This window comes from Lepisosteus oculatus, chromosome 17, assembly GCF_040954835.1.
Source record: "Lepisosteus oculatus isolate fLepOcu1 chromosome 17, fLepOcu1.hap2, whole genome shotgun sequence".
Taxonomy (NCBI): Eukaryota; Metazoa; Chordata; class Actinopteri; order Semionotiformes; family Lepisosteidae; genus Lepisosteus; species Lepisosteus oculatus.
Genome location: NC_090712.1, coordinates 1482269 through 1498564, shown reverse-complemented (window position 1 = coordinate 1498564; position 16296 = coordinate 1482269). Strand labels below are relative to the sequence as shown.

The window sequence follows — 16296 nt, the reverse complement described above, 5'->3', positions numbered from 1 at the left end:
TAGGAACACGTAGGAACGACGCGCCTCTGAACCCCTGCAGGCTGTAGAAAGTCCCATGCTCTGCGGCGCACGACCATGTCCATGTCCAATTCCTTTCCATTCCATCACCACACAGGCTGGCAAACAAAGAGTTACGTGAATCGGTCTGACTAGGTGCCACCTGAACCTCGCCTCTCACTTGGATCCTGGGCAGGGGAGAAGAAGAGAGATTTCTGTGGCCAATGACGCTTTGGAGAATGTCAGCCCAAGCCCAGCCCTGCAGGTACCAGGCAGGTTTTCTGCTTATATTTCATTTTACATGCTCAGGTGAGGCACTCGGAGACGAGGGCATCAGACGACACAGGTGCCAGGCGGAGACAGGCTCACGACCGGAGTTCTTTGAGAAGTGTGCTCTTGCGGCTGTGTTTCGCTGAAGATGTTCCGCTGCGGGATTGCGTACCCCCGGTGCAGGTGGATCCTGCCCCTCCTGTTGCTCTTCGCCATTATATTCGACCTCATCGCCATCTGCGCCAAGTCCGGCTGGGTCGAAAACGACTCCGGCACCGACTACACCAACATGTGGAGCCGGTGCCGAGGTCAGAACAACAATTATGACTGCAAATCTCTGATGTCAGAATGTAAGTACAACACGTTGAGGTACTACGGCAGGAGAATGAAAGATGTGTCAGACAAGATGAAAATGAAGATGAAAAATGTTGCTTGGATTCAGACCCCTGAGTGCCATATTTAGTGGCAGCACCTTTGGCAGCCACTGGCCTTATTGGGTAGGTCGGCTTGGTGAATTGTTTGCCCATGCTTCGTGACAGATTTGCTCAAGGTCTCTCCAGATGCTTGAGAATCATGTACAGGCAGCAGTTCCCAAGTCTTTATAGACTCTCAACAGGATTTGACCCATGTCTTTGAGCCTCAAGAAAACTCATCACATTCTTAAGCCACTCCAGTGTAGCTTTGGCCTTATGCTTTGGGTGAAAGGTGATGAGAAGCAGAAGTATATCATAACACTGACACCACCACAGTGGGGAGGGTGTTGACTGGGTGAAACACTGTTGAGTCTGAGTCCAACGTGACTCTTTGCATTTAGACCACAAAGTCCCAATTGTGCTACAGGTTTGGGGTTTTTCATAGGGAGTTCAAGTAGGTAGCCGTGTCAGCAAACGTAGGCTGCCAAGGAACAAGTAAAGGTTTATTCCATGCTGAAAAGAGAAGAAAAGAAACACAACATTTTGAAGGTGGAGCCTTCTTCTTCTACACCTGAAGAAGGCTAACACAGCTGAACCGTAGTGAACATAGGTGCTCTGTTGCAGGATTGGAGATGGTCAGATTGTGCTGTGACCAAGATATTGCTGATTGAAGCATATTTGTCCCATCTCAGTCATTGAACTCTAGCTCTTTCAAAGTCACTGTTGGGCTCACTGTTGCCTCCCTAACCAGTTTACTCCTTGTCCAACTGTGCGTTTAGGAGGAACAGCCAGATCTAGGCAGTGTGTGGGTGGTATATTTCCACTTCTTAATGATCAACTTCACTGTCCTCAAAAGGATATCTGTTTTTTTACATTTTTTATAGATTTTTTATAGATTTCTTCTGATCTGCGCTTAGAGCAACAGGTGCATTTATTGTGAAATCATGTGAACCATTATTATTGCAGAGAGGCCACTCAACTAACTGTGTGGCTGATTCAGGCTGATTCACGTAATTATGTGCACCTGCATTAATTTAGTTTTTCCACAGCGGAGTATTTGAATTATGCAATCAAGACTTTTCCTTTTTTCAATATATTTATGTCTTTATTTCTGATGTGTTGTGCTTTGAATATGTGAATTTATGAATATAGCAAAAAAAAGTATTTACTGACAAAGACAAACAACACTATTTTTTCAGTCTATCTTAGGTCAGCCTATGTGACCTACTTTAAACCATTATCAAGGAACGCAATGGAATCTACTTTTTTATATAAACATGGAGTGAATTCAGCGTCCCGTTAAGAAATCTACACTGCGAGCAGTGTATTCTTCTTGGGAAAAATACTTCCAACTTTTTTGTGGGTGTCCTGATGACATGGTTTCAAAACAGTAATTTACATTTTAACCAAGCTTCGGCGACGTTTTAGAGAATAAAATGGACATACAGTTTTCATTGTATTCAGCATACTGCACTACGTGGACATAATATATTGCATACACCCTGGACACATAGCAGCTCCATTCATATTGAGTTTTATTCCATTTCTATTACATTATTATCTATTATCATGTAACCTTATTTTCGTAACCTTAATTTTGTGATTTTTGTGATTCTTGTGATTTTTGGGATTCTTTTGAGCTCGCAGAAAAGACATTTCATTCCCAGCAACTACTGCTGCACTGTATTGCTGTGCATTTGATAAATAATCTTTGATATGATTTGATTTTTTGATTTGAGAAGTAAATACCAACTCGCGTAAACAGTGTGCAAAAATATTTTTGCCAAGGAATATGTGCATATTGTAGTTACATTACCAAAAATGTTAATAATAACAACATTCATTTCTAAATATTTGGGGTGGGTGGATGGGAATCCCAAACTACCCTCTAGCGTTTCCGCGTTAGCATATGAAAATGCTGCTCTTAAATCGCCGTTCTCCACAAGCAGCCTGCGGGATTGAGTGCTGTCAGTACAGAGCTGGGCTAGATCTGGCTTTTTCCCATCATCAATAACACGAGGGTTACAAACACAAGGAGACCATTAGAGATCTGGGGCTCGCTTTGCTGCTAGGAGCTATCTGATCCGAAGAGTACCGGCGGTACGGGTCTCTGAGTGTCTTAATTTTACTGTCTACGCAAAACAAAAACAAGCTGTAAAACATATGTAATGTAAAACCAGACCAATCTGTGTTATACTTTTTTTAGAAACGCACTACCAAAATACCCATCGGTTAAATCAGCACACCTGTAAGTAAGAAATTATTACTAAGAGAGCGGAAAAGTCTGGGACTTACTGAAATGTCTGTCTGGAGGTTCGGGAACCAGGAAAGTTATTAATCTGCTGTTTGTGATACTGCAATTGAGAATTTATGAACACAATCATTGTATTTAGACGGAATCAAAATGTACAATTAATTCTAACTTTGCGTTTCCCTCCCCCCAAAACCATTGTGTACATTGCACATCTGCTACAAAACTGACAATTATTCGGTGTAAAATAAAAACATCATTTTCCCCCAAACCTTTGTGCGTCTTGAACAGTTTATCCCAATTAGGTGGCAGAGCGTTATGTTACATTTTTTTATGTATAGCATGGTATAAAAAATAATGTTTAGGTTAATACTTTTTAGACTACTGAAGATAAGTACTTCCGTACAATTTAATTTCCCCGTAGCGAGAGACAAGCGATCAATCCTGGATTTAAAGTTCATGTTTTAAAACACGTTTTAAAATCCCCCCAATTATATGCTCTTGCCATGAAAGTATTGAGAAAAGACAAGGTAAAAAATAAAACTAGTTCCTTTGCTGTTAGCATACTGTATGTCATTTTTTGCTGCGATCAGTTTGCTCATTGTCTAATGATTACTCAGAGCACCATAGCAACCTCATTCCTCCGCCTTCCTGTTGGAAACAACATTGATAAGCTTTAGTTACACGGCCTGGCGCTTCTTCGTATGTAAGCGATACAGTACACGTTTGGAAAGCTGTCAACAATTCAGAAGTGGAATTAGAAAAAAAAGAAGCGTCCATAATAAGAATTTAAAAAATAAATATCAGCCCGTAATACGTTTAAATTCTGTTTGGTAGATTTTTAGAGCATGATTTGCTCATTTTACCAGGGTATTTACAATAAATTAACTTGACAAACTGGCGGTGGAAGGGTTACCCAAACCAGCCTCCATGTAACCTGAGCCCTGCCCCTCGTCTAGCGGCGGGTCTGCGGAGCCGAGGTGATTATGCAGCGGATGACGCTTGGGGTGTGTCGGCCCAGCCCAGACTTGTCCTGCGGGTCTCCGGCAGGTTGCGCGCCGGGGCGAGGCAGACACACACACACACCACAGAAGCCGGAGTATCTCGCCCCTGAGGTGCCAGGCGAAGCAGACGGAGTTTCCCCTGACAGCTTTTCTGCGGCTCTTTGAGAAGTGTGCTCTTGCGGCTGTGCGCTGAAGATGTTCCGCTGCGGGATTGCGTACCCCCGGTGCAGGTGGATCCTGCCCCTGATGTTGCTCTTTGCCATTATATTCGACCTCATCGCCATCTGCGCCGCGTCCGGCTGGGTGGAAGACGAAGCCGAGACTCACTATGCTAGTATGTGGAAGCAGTGCCGACCAATAGGCCGAAACAAAGAGTGGGAGTGCAAGTCTCTCATGGCAGAGTGTAAGTAATAATATTATTGTCAATAATAATAACAACAACAACAACAACGATGGTGATAATAATTAAAACTTCTAAATGTACTGTTGTGAAACGCAAAAAAAGAAAACGAACAGACATACGACGTCCCTAACAGGTATACTCAAGACCAAAAGTTGAAATGGATCATGTTTTAATTACTTAAACAAAACTGTTTTTAGAACATCGTCTGCCTTTTGTTTTTTTAAAAACATCGTTTTTAGTCCTGCAGTTGGCGGACTAACTGTGTAGCCATTTTGCTGGGGTCTGTGTCAGCCGGATCAGTCTTCAGGTGAGGGTGGAGATAATATGGCAACACTAGTAACCATTTTGTGTGATGTGTTTCTCTCGAAATGTGACCTTTTAAGAAACTTTTAAAATCCATCATCTACTGGTTTAGGGGATCATAGTCTATGCTGGTCCGGTTTAAAATGTAGGGGGAAATCGGACGCGTTCGTCGTTAAGATAGGCATGCTGTCTCTTTAACTTTTTAAACTGTTTCGGTCGCGGGGGGAATCTATTCTGTCCTTGTATCAGATTTCTGCTTGGAATCCTATTTCCGACACATTCCCAGCAAGGTGTATGTACTGAGCAGTTTCTGCTCCTTCTACGTGGACTTAATGTACAGTAAACCGCTGTGCTACTAGTATCGGCAAAACGATTTGTCATTTTTTAACATTATGTCGTTGAACAAAGAAAGCGATTGACTAGACTGTGTAAATAAGACTGACTGCCAGTGCATGAAGCTGGACAAAGGCCGGGTGATCTGCGCTCGCCTGGACCTTGATCGCTCCGTGCCGCGCCTTCCCACCGCTTAGTTTAGTTAAAGGTGCGGACACGACCCGCATACAACTCTTCAGATGAAATGATAACGTCTAACAGTCTTCTTATTCACTGCGACCTGTTTGTCTCGCCTATCGGTTGAAAAGGGGAACCAAAGCGCATTTGTTATTTTAAAAACCTGCCATTTCTGGACTATAATATTTTAAGTGGGTAACTGCGTCAGCGAAGTTGGCTGCAAGGGAACAAGTAATAGGTTTGTTCCATGCTGAAAAGAGAAGAAAAAACACAACTTTTCGGCCGTGGAGTCACCTGAAGAAGGCTCCGCGGCCGAAACGTTGTGTTTTCTTTCTTCTCTTTTCAGCATGGAATAAACCTATTACTTGTTAGAATATTTTAATTTTTAAATTCAGACGGCGATGGGTAGGGTTGTAAGTGGTTCCCAAAACGAATCACGTTTTAAAAGACATTTAACAAGCTCGGGAACTGAATTGCTGGAAAGTACCATTTAAAATTCTCAAAACTGCGCGGGATGTTCATGGATTTAAATCTGCGGGTTTCTGAGCCTTTCGTAAGGTTTCGGCCGAGACTGCAGGAAGCAGAGCTGCACTGGGAGAATGGTCTCCGGGCGCACTCATTCCAGAGTGAAAATCTTGGGAAGGGAGGCTATCCGACAACATCAAACGTGTTGGAACATTGCTAGTCTTTGCTAAGAAAAAAAAAACGCTGCAAGACTGAAAGGTGACGCAAATAGCAACATATCACGGCTGGGCTGGTAGAATATTTGTTTCTTTGAGGATCTGTCTCCTGTGTGTCAGTTCAGTGGCTGGTGTGAACAGGGTGGAGTGGCAGTGAGGGGGGATTTTCAAACCAGGTCGCTGAATAATGTAACAACTATCACAGTTACAATACTGTGGTGTTTGCGGTGTGAGGAGAAAAGAGTGTTTTTTTTCCCCACTATAAGGAACAGGCCTCAGCTGGAAAGCAATTAGATGACACAGTACCTGATAGTACCTTTTGATTTATCCACCCAGCAAAAAACCTTTCTGTGGCCTGTCACTCTTTAACATGGTATGAGAGAAGAAGCGCGATCGCATTTGATTTCGGAGCATGGCAAGAGAACGATGCCTTCTGTCTCCCTTTCTAATTAAAAAAAAATCCCCTTTCTCTGATTGCATTCTGTGGCTGATAAAGCCTTTGCTGTTTGATTTGAAGCATTCGTTTCTCTTTTGGGATTTGTATGGACGCAGGCACGGGCACTTCATTGATCAGACACACACACACACAGAGCGGCGCAGTGCTGGGACTGCCCCACAGAACAGCAGGTCAGCTAAGTGGTTCACAGGCTTTTAGCCGTCTTGAAGTCTGCAGAGTACGTGATTTGAAAAAACTCATTGGATCACAAGAGAACGGAGCTGTGGTAGCTCAGACAGCAAGGGTGTCTAGCTCCTGACCGGAGGGTCCCGGGTTCAATCCCAGGTAGGGGCAAGTGATGTAGCTCTAGTTCCTTCCAGACGGCTCCCAGGTCCACTCAGCCTGCTGTCCAAATGAGTACAGGGGTAGTTAATCCTTCTGGGGGTCACAGGCCGGCCGGAGCCTGATGCTGACCACATCACCTCCACCTCCAGAGTCAGATGGTTGAGAAAACGGGTGGCCCTTGCCCCCCATCCCCCCCCCCATGGGCCCTTATGGCCTGAAAAGGGACGTCCCTACCTAACAAGAGAACAGGTGATCATTCGTCTACTACAAGGAAACACCTGAACTTAACTTTAATTGATTCCAGGTGCTTGTTTCCATTGGCCAAGACAGTGGAACGCACTCAACAGCGTTTCCATTCCTGTGCCCTGATAGCAGCCTGCCGATACACAGCTGGGTTTTCTCACAATTGTAAAGACGTTTGCTCTGCGGAGGTAAAGAGACCCAAAGTAGATCTGGGAGCTGGAAGAAAATATCGGGACGTGTGAATCTGAGAGGGAGGCAAACATGTATCTGTGAGTTCATAGAATATCACCAGTCCCACTGGGGAAAACCAGACCACTGACAAAGTGGTCATTTTGTCTGCTTTCGTTAAACTATATTTTTTAGGGGGAATATGTGTGAAGACAAAAACACTATTATATGATTTCCAAGAGGAAACGCAATAAAGAAAATAACCTCTCAAGCTTGTGATATTTCCATATCTCTGGGCAGGAGAGACAGCTGTAAGTAACATCTTGTTCTCCAGTCAGTCATGAGCTGTAACAAACTCTCTTTCAACCACTTTCTCCAGAAGTGACGGTATCTGCTGCTAAATTTAGAGCTGTCTTTCGGAAAAACTTGGCACTACTGCAAAACAGCGAGAGAAACGAGCCTGGAGACAGATGGCAGGGTGTGATGAAAAGCAGCCCCGCAGAGTTAGGGCACAGTGTGGGGGTGTAGACTGGGGGCTCAGGCCCTGGAAGGGACACTGCTGTTGAACCCCTGAGCCACGGACTTCATTTATTTCACTCCAGTAAATGCCCTGCTCTCTAGATGGATCTCTGGGTCATTGCAAATGAGAAATTAAGTTCTATTGACTTGCCAGATTTTTTTTTTAAATCTTGTTAAGCCAAGTAAGTTTCTTTAGTGAACAGACCAAAGTGGCTTAGAGGTTAATAATTAAGATTTAATTTTCTGCAGTTTATTTTTCAGGTCAGGCATATCAAGATCTGATCATTTGCAATGAGGGTAGAACAGTACAGACCTTACTGGAATAAAATAAGCTATAAAGAAAATTGCTTTTTTTTCTTTTTTTAATATTATAAATCAGCCTGCATAGTTTAAAGGCATAACTCTATACATATTGTGCACGTTCAATTTTAATGAAACATAGATTAGGAAAAATAGGGTTTATTTGGGGTTTTGAAAAGTGGGGGGCATTTGTTCTGGAGGACAAATTTAGAGACGCACCCTGAGAGCATTTTCAATGAGTATTGCTTTCTGCTTTCCTCCATTCCTTGCTTGATGATGGCGGCACAATGCCAGAGCATGGACCCTGAGAATCCTACAGGCTCCATCATAGTAACCTTGGAGACTCTTCTTCCCATAGAGGAGACATAGTTCAGGCTGCCCAGTGCAACACAGGCTCCGTGACCAGTAGCTTTTTAAGTTTGCAGTCTACTGCATGGTTCTGGAAAACATCTTACAAGAGATTAAATCTCACAACCAGATGAGGGGTAGAAGTTGCAACATGTATGGTTTGAAAAGGAAAGGCAGGAAGTGTTTTGTTTAGGAATATATGAGTATGAGGAAACAGGGACACTTTGCATCGAAACATAAAATATATGTTAATGATGGGACAACCACAAACAGCAAACTGCTGATGCAGAGCAAGATGATGGGACAGGACTTGACATGCTGTGCCAAAATCAGGTTTTTATGATGAGAGCTGATGGTAAGACTAATCATCACAGAGGAGTGCCCTCAAAAAGCAACCCCTTGGAATGTCATGCCAAAAATACTGCTCCATTTGGAGAAAACACATTGTCAATAATGCAAACTGTTCTTCCTCAAAAGAAAATAAGCAGAAGTTTGTTCAGCTTTCCCCCGTTTTCTGACATTGTGGGAAAACCTTTGCCTATTGTCCATATGTGAGTAGCGCTCTAACCTGGTGCTGCTAGCTCTGTATTTATTACAGTTAATACTTCCCATGTGTGGACTCTTGATTAAATAATGGATGGACATGTTATGAGAATAGAAACACATTCTACACTAAGGTTAGACAAGACTAGAAATAGTGATGCAGGATGGGAGTCAATTCCAGTTGGTCAATTACAGATCTCTCTTCAATCCAATTCCTGTTCCATGATATTAAAAACGGAAAAGAAAATGGAATTATGTTTCCAATTCCTGATTCTGTGCCTGACTTTGGTGGGGGGAGGAAATGTACACTAACCACTCATTAAACACTACTTAATTTGATATAATTAAATAAATGTATTTTAAAAGAGTGTACATAATTCTTAAGTACATTTTAAAAATAGTATTTTATCTTGACATGAAATTCAGTTGGCGAAGGCTGGGTTTTAGTTTGTTTCTAATGTTTTCTTTACTTTTTTAGAACTGATATAACTCAACAGCCAGTGCTAGAACTGTAACTAATGTACAAAAAGCAAGAATTAAGCAAACCTATAAGGTTGGTTATTGTCATTATATTCTTGTTGAAGACAGCAGCAGAATGTTTCTTAACTTATAGGAGGATCAGCATTGAACATACAGAGGTGTTAAACCTGAAGGCATTTTTCCAATTAGTTTTTAAAATGGCTATCTAAGGCATATTAGTATGGAAAGGTAAAGTTGTGTGTCAATTAATCCTACTGCCTAAAAACAGTAACACAACTCTTAAATACAGTATTCACAACATTATCTATTATATTATACATACAATTATTGTTGCTCATTTAGCTTTGTAATCATACTTGATAATATATAATCAAATAATATATCATATGACAATATGATAATATATAATCTGGCAGCAAACCCATGTCACCCCTGGGCTTTTCATTTCTCTATGGGAAGAGCTGTGCCTGTGTCACTCGGGCAAGACAACGGGTTTGTGTCTCCCCCCTGATCTGACGAATAATTCAAGACTCATGGTTCCAATTCCACACCGTGAAAGCAATTTAAACAAAGACAAGAACCCTGACCGCGAGATCTTGGATGATTAACAAAAATGCTCCTTCCCGAGTTATCCAAGTAACCAACTGCAAACCCCTGGGCAGCTCAGATACCCAGGAGCTGCTTTCCTTTACTAAACATGTTGCCTCTTGAGCTGTTGTTACTTTGCTCCTGGTCTCTCCTTGTATCATTTAAATGTAAGGGATGGGTCAATGTGCTATTTCACAAGTCTTAATTATTTTGATTTTTCTTAATATGCGTAGGTGATTTTGCAGACCATTATAAGTCAGTTTTAAGGGACTAGGGATTGAACTGTGCATTAATAAAGAGCTCTCAAGCTGCTGCTCTTGAGTCGCATCCCAGCCTGGCATGGCCCTGTGTTTCTAGGACAGGCCACGAGGGGGTCAGTGGTTTCTTCAGAGGGACGCAGTGAGTGGGCAGTCGGAGCCTGAATTCGGACTGGGGAGTTTCTAAATCTCTCTCCTCGGCCGCTAATTCTAATCGTCCGTTATTCCTTCCAGTAGGCCTGCGCTGGGCAGACTCAGTTAACAGAGGCCCGTGCCAACAGCGCTGGGATGGGATCGTGACAGGTTCTGTGGAAATAGTGATGTGTTTGACCTCGATGTGTATCGGCCACCGAAAACATCTCTTCCTTCAAGAGCGCGATTACGGCGGCATTCCTGCCTGTACAGCTGTCTGATCTTTAGTCTGCTCCATGACACGGTCCGGCCCGGTCTTGTGTGCAGGCTGTGTTTGTCCTAAACACGGGAAAGGATACTGTTGACAAGTCTGCTCGGCCTCCCCACTGACCCGGCGTCTCTCCTGTCCTGTGTGTTTGCAGCCTGGGCCAAGGCAGTGGCAGCCCTGATGATCATTGGACTGATCGTGCTGATCGTGGCCTTCATCATATCCTGCATGGCGCTCTGCTGCAACCTGATCGTCGGCCTTCTCCCGGTCGTGGGCACCCTCCTCTTCCTCGCCGGTAAGTTCTGTCACCGCATGTTCATGGGGCATTGAGCAGGGCTATCTGGACTTGCGCTGTACAGCCACACTGGACGACCATGTGAGAAGCAATCGAATTATTATTCCTACATATGGAAAGCGCTGCAGTGTCATTCCCACAAGTTCACAGTTAATTATGTGGATGGTTTCCTACCAGTATGGTGTCTCTGGCATCACAGAACCAGGGGCTGCCTCCGCTTGGTGTGGTTCAGTGATTCCAATTAAAAACAGATTGCCTCAGGACGGAAGAAGTTAAAATATTAAAAATGCTTGAAGGACGCAAACCAGAGCAGACATGCTGAGGCATTCTGCAAAGCCTCTTGGTGGAGCTCAGCTGGATTGGAATTCCCGAGATGGACTTTTGTATATTTATTATCGAGTTGCAACCAATTGCACAGCACAAGAAGGGACATGAGATGTGAAAGTACACAGAAACAGACAAATAGCAATGCTGAGAGTGTGACTTTTAAACTGTCCTTTCTCACATAATTGTATTCCTAAACATGATATTGGATTTCATTGGACTTGACTCATCCCAGAGTTTCTAGAAAGAAATATGGGGTTTCTGTTTTGACAGCGTGGTTAGGTATCTTGTTCCACACTCCCAGAGCGTGTGAAATTATTTGATGGCCCTGACCAGGTAACCATCACTCACAGTGCTTTTATAATCTGATGGACAGACCACTGTGGGGTTTTTCTGCTTCTAATCCTGGTCTTTGATGGATCAGTTGGATTTGTGTGAATTTGGGGCGGAGCAGTGGCTCTGTGGCTTAGGCTGTGGCTGGAAGGTTGCCGGTTCGTATCCTGCAGCCGGCAGAGGAATCCTACTCCGTTGGGCCCCTGAGCAAGGCCCTTCTCCCCAACTGCTCCAAGGGTGCCGTATAAATGGCTGACCCTGCGCTCTGACCCCAAGCTTCTCTCTCCCTGTCTGTGTGCCTGTGTGTTTTGTCATGGTAATATACCTATCAAGGAATCCACGAGAGAGAGTTCTCACCTGAGTCTTTATTTCAATATTGCAATCTTGGGAGCCCTGCTGTCACTCTGCAGAGTGCGTCAGAGACTCAACTTGCTACAGACAGCAAAGGCTTTTTATAAAGATGTTGTAATGCAGTGGAAAAATACAGCACTTTCTAAAACTTCCCCTTTCCTTAGGACAAGAAAGATACAACATAGAAACAATAATAGAGACAAAAAGGAAGCGCCAGAACATATTTTTGCAAAGCTCAGCAATTGCATTCAGCTAATTTGGTAATCTAGATAGGACGTCCTGTCTTGACAAAACTGTCTTCTGACAATCTGCATATAGCACAGCAGTTACATTTTTGTTATATATTTTCCTAAGGCTCCTTACATTTTAAGAATCAATTTACTTATTAGATTTCCATTTCAGTTTCGTGGAGAGCAAGCTGGGGTGTGCGAAAAGATAAATTCCTAGTACAAGAAATTGTATATGGCTAATAAAGTGATATTATCTTATCAGCACCACCCAATTCAAAACTCTGGTGTGTGTGTGGCCAGCACGCTGTCATCTTCATCTTCTCAGTACAAAATGCAGATGACAAAATTGTATAATCCCTCTGTCACATAGAAAACATTTTTTCATTTCCATCATCTCTATAAGCTGTATCAGCATTTCTTGTTGGGGCACAGTAGCAGGTATATGTGGAGTACTGTGTAGTTCTAGCACTATAACCCCAACACAGCTTGTATCTTCACCGTTTTTAATTACTAGTCTGGACGTTAAACTCAGTCATCTTCCACCACACTTAAAAAGAATAAGAATCTGGCACATGGATCAGATATCATCTACTAGACAGGATGTTTCTGAAGTCGTATTAGAAACTCCATGTCTATGGGCACTACAGTACTACCTCGAAGAGGTCCTGTCCTGCCAGGTGTGAGCCTGGGTTCGCGACAGACTCTGACCGACACTGTAGATGACTGCGATTTCACCGCGAGTGCACCACGCCTGTCTCTCCAGACACCTACAGTTTTTTCTTATCTAGGGTGAGCAGTGAGTTCCTGGAATTGAAGGGTGTGAGTCAAAAGGAGCTACAGTTGTCTTCATCCCGCAGAGCGAAACCTGATTTGATTTGGTGTCGCAATGGAAAAGTGTGTGAGTGTGCAGGGGTGATCTGGAGTGATTCATGTCCACAAGTTAAAGCAACAAACAGACCAACTGATTTGACTGTGTGATAAGCGCTCTGCCTTATCGTAAAACCGAGCTTCTTCTGCTCCCATGGATAGATGAGTTTGATATTGGCCAGAGCCGGCTAGGCACCCACTCCAGACTAGTGGAATAGTACAATGTGTTCATCTTGGTTTCCACTTTTAATTTCCTCATGGCTTCTCCATCGGGGTTTTTAAAGCTACAAGTGTGAAATGATGCGCTCATAGCACTAATGCTTTTTATTTCTCACATTGAACACTAAAAGAAAGAAGAAGAAAACAGGTCTCCCACTTTGCGTAGGAGACATCAACAGGCAGCAGTGATAAAGCATCCCTTTAGGAATCCGAAGAATCTGGTGGCTCTTACTCCGCCCCCAGTACTGACCTGTGTCTCCATTCCTGAAATGTCCGTACCAGGAGGCTGCCTGTGCTGGATCAGCCTTGCTGGGAGGCCCTCAGTGCTGTCATGAGGAATCTGTGCTGGACTCCCTTGGCCTCACACACGCCTGTCAGCTGGTAGCAAGAATGTCAGTAACACTGATGTGTGAATCCCAAAATAACAGCAGTTGCAGTCCTTCAGGGACAGCCGCATAGCCTTGAATAAGAGCAACACTGCTATCTTTTTATTCTCCAGAAAATGTGTTGTCTGGATTTACTGTTAAATAAGAATTGCCTTCTATATATTAGCCACAGTACTGGACATCTCCCGCAGCTGTAGACTTTGCACAGTACTAGAGCGTTTCAATCAGCCTGACCAAGTTATGGAGTTAGCGGCTGGCAGCTGTAGAAATATCTTTTCCTGCTGTTAATCAGCAAGATCTGTCTTAATTTTTTTACTACTAAAGAAATCCAAGTAAACAGCCATCAAGCATGAAAAAATGCTATCGCTGAAAAAAATTACCAGTGTGCTTCATAACGTTAATCTCTCACTCACACAAAATGTGGGTCTGTTGTCTTTCTGTGGCGAATCGGGGCCGGGGGTCAGCACCGGGCTCTCTCTGGTGCTGCTCGTGACGAGCGTTTCCACCCTTCCCAACAGTGATCCTGCAGTTCATCGCCCTGATCGTCTACCCCTGCAAGTTCAGCGAGCAGTTCATCTACGAGGGCCACTACGACTACACCTGGGCCTACGGCTTCGGCTGGGGCGCCACCGTGCTCATGATCGGCTGCGGGATCCTCTTCTGCTGCCTGCCGCGCTACGAGGACGAGCTGTCCGGCATCGCCAAGACCAAGTACCTCTACGAGAGCTCGTAGAGGCCCCGAGCCTGAACTCTGCTGGGCGCCCCCCTCTCTTCACACCGACGTGTGGGCGGAGTTTGTTTTCCACTTCTCGTGTCTTTTCACTCCAGAGGAATGCGTAGTGTCTGCTCCCGGCTTCGGTCTTCAGTTCCTTGGAAGACTACAGAGTTGTTCTTTTTTTTTTAGCTGTACAGTTTATGAAACCGCACAAGCTGGTGTTTGGAAGTAGAAAACAGTATTCTTTCTGCTATTTACATCTCTATACAGGACTTTATTTTTCCTTGGAAGTGGAAAACAAATGAAACTTTTGCATTTGGAAGAATGTGCTTTTTTACATTTTTATAAATAGTCTCGCTGTGTGTGGCTGTTTTACTTAGAACCTGACATCGAACAAGCACACTGGGAAAACCAGAATAACGCTAAATAAATCCTTTATACTGTACAGGGAGGTGACTACAAAGCTGAAGAGGGTGTGAAGAGTAATACAATTTCCCTATGGTGTGCTGTCAAAAAATGCACCCACTCTTGGCAAATGAATTGGCTGGGTACATATCGCGTATAATAATTTTACAATTAAATGAAACGGTTTTCTTTCATCCACAGGGTCAATCAGTGTAAACAAATTGTTTGGAATGTTCTTATTCTGTAGATGAGATTCATTTGAACAATAAACATTTTAATAAGAGTATTTTTATCTGTTTTCTAAAACGGGCTGTACAAGGCCATACTGATAACGTTGTGCTACGCATTCTCATATCTTAGAGCATTGCGAGTTTTTTGAATATTTGCCACAAAGGCTTAGATATTACTGCTTTTTATACACAAGGCTTTTGTACTCATTTCCTAAAGAATGTTGTAGTTACTAAAGTGTTTTTTAATGTATTCCGGGGTTATAGAATAAAAGCTTTTATTAGTTTGGGGTTTTGTTTTTTGTCTGTGGTCTGAAAAATGATATACTGTAGGTTTCCAGGCATGCCAATAGTCTTTGAACATTAAAAAGAAATAAAATCAAGTTTGGCTGCATTAGTAGGAGTGAAGTTAATTTTATCTCCAGTTGGTTTTAGCTGATATGAGACCCTGCACTGATTTTCCGAGTCTGACTCTAAGGAATTGGGATGTGGCAACCAAGCTGAATCATCTTCAGAGGAGGTAAAATCACTTCGGAAGCATGTAGTGTTTCCCTGACTCTGGACTCCCCAGAAACAATGAACAGTTTCTGCAGTATTTCTGCTGCCAAGTGTTTTACAGCCCCTGTACTGTTTGTAAGTACTATGCAAATTGTTGAAATTAACAAGTAAAGGTTTATTCCTGGCTGAAAAGAGAAGAAAAGAAACGTTTCAGCTAGGGAGTCTTCTTTGGGTGTATGAAAGTTAATTGTTGAAATTAAATTACACATCTCTTTCTGAAACAAAGTTAGATACAGGGAAAGCAGTTTAAAACTGGCAGTATATAATTCAGTGACGTGAGGATGATCTGTATGATACAGAACTGCACTAAAATCTACAAGTGTTTTTTTTATGCTGAGGCGTAAACTATGGAGTCGCATTGAACCTGCCAGTGAAACAGGAATACTGGGGCTGGGACCCTGGAGAATTACCAGTATAAGGCAACAGATCTTCATGTAATGAACCCTGAAATCTATTAAGGCACGTAGCTTGTGAATCATTACACACATTTTCTCTTTTGAAAATATTGTTGATGGGGAGCATTTTCAGACCTCTGTTGTATAGTCTTAAAATCATTTTCTACTTGTTTTAAATGAATACATAAAGTATGTTTAGACTATTTGTTTTAAGATTTTGCCTTGCAGTGATTAACTGTAAATGGCAAGTTAATAATCTTTGAAGTTTTAATTACTGGTTAAATACTAATCCATGCTGTGTATTATATTCTGCAATTTCCCTCACGGGATCAATAAAGTATTTATCTATCAAATTTTAGCAAATTTGTACTCAATTTCTTATTTCACTAATTCATTTTTATTTCCCAGATTTCAGTCCTGTTGTAGAGGTTTCAGTTTAACATGTGAAATAATTGTTTCCAACTCTGTAAAGAGATCTGGGTTAAAAAGTGTGTATTTTAATAAATATTAAAAAACATACAGTACATTCACTT

General features: G+C 42.7%; 1 protein-coding gene across 2 annotated transcripts; it reads left to right on the top strand.

The window, feature by feature from the left end:
* The first annotated feature begins 314 nt into the window (after positions 1-314).
* On the top strand, positions 315-15434 carry perp (p53 apoptosis effector related to pmp22). 2 transcript variants are annotated; one of them, XM_015362517.2, is made up of 3 exons: positions 315-617; positions 10613-10753; positions 13982-15434. In XM_015362517.2, the coding sequence occupies exons 1-3, from the start codon at positions 416-418 to the stop codon at positions 14194-14196; spliced, it is 558 nt and encodes a 185-aa protein (XP_015218003.2). In that variant the 5' UTR covers positions 315-415; the 3' UTR covers positions 14197-15434. The 2 variants fall into 2 exon arrangements, with proteins under 2 accessions (XP_015218003.2, XP_015218002.1); XM_015362516.2 differs by lacking the exon at positions 315-617 and adding an exon at positions 3942-4338.
* Positions 15435-16296: the final 862 nt, after the last annotated feature.

What these genes read in the sequence shown, in the direction of transcription:
- perp (XM_015362516.2), top strand. Translation starts at nt 4,131, where the DNA reads ATGTTCCGCTGCGGGATTGCGTACCCCCGGTGCAGGTGGATCCTGCCC. An exon ending in CAAGTCTCTCATGGCAGAGT is followed by an intron (nt 4,339 to 10,612) that starts GTAAGTAATAAT and finishes GTGTGTTTGCAG; the next exon opens with CCTGGGCCAAGGCAGTGGCA. An exon ending in CACCCTCCTCTTCCTCGCCG is followed by an intron (nt 10,754 to 13,981) that starts GTAAGTTCTGTC and finishes CCTTCCCAACAG; the next exon opens with TGATCCTGCAGTTCATCGCC.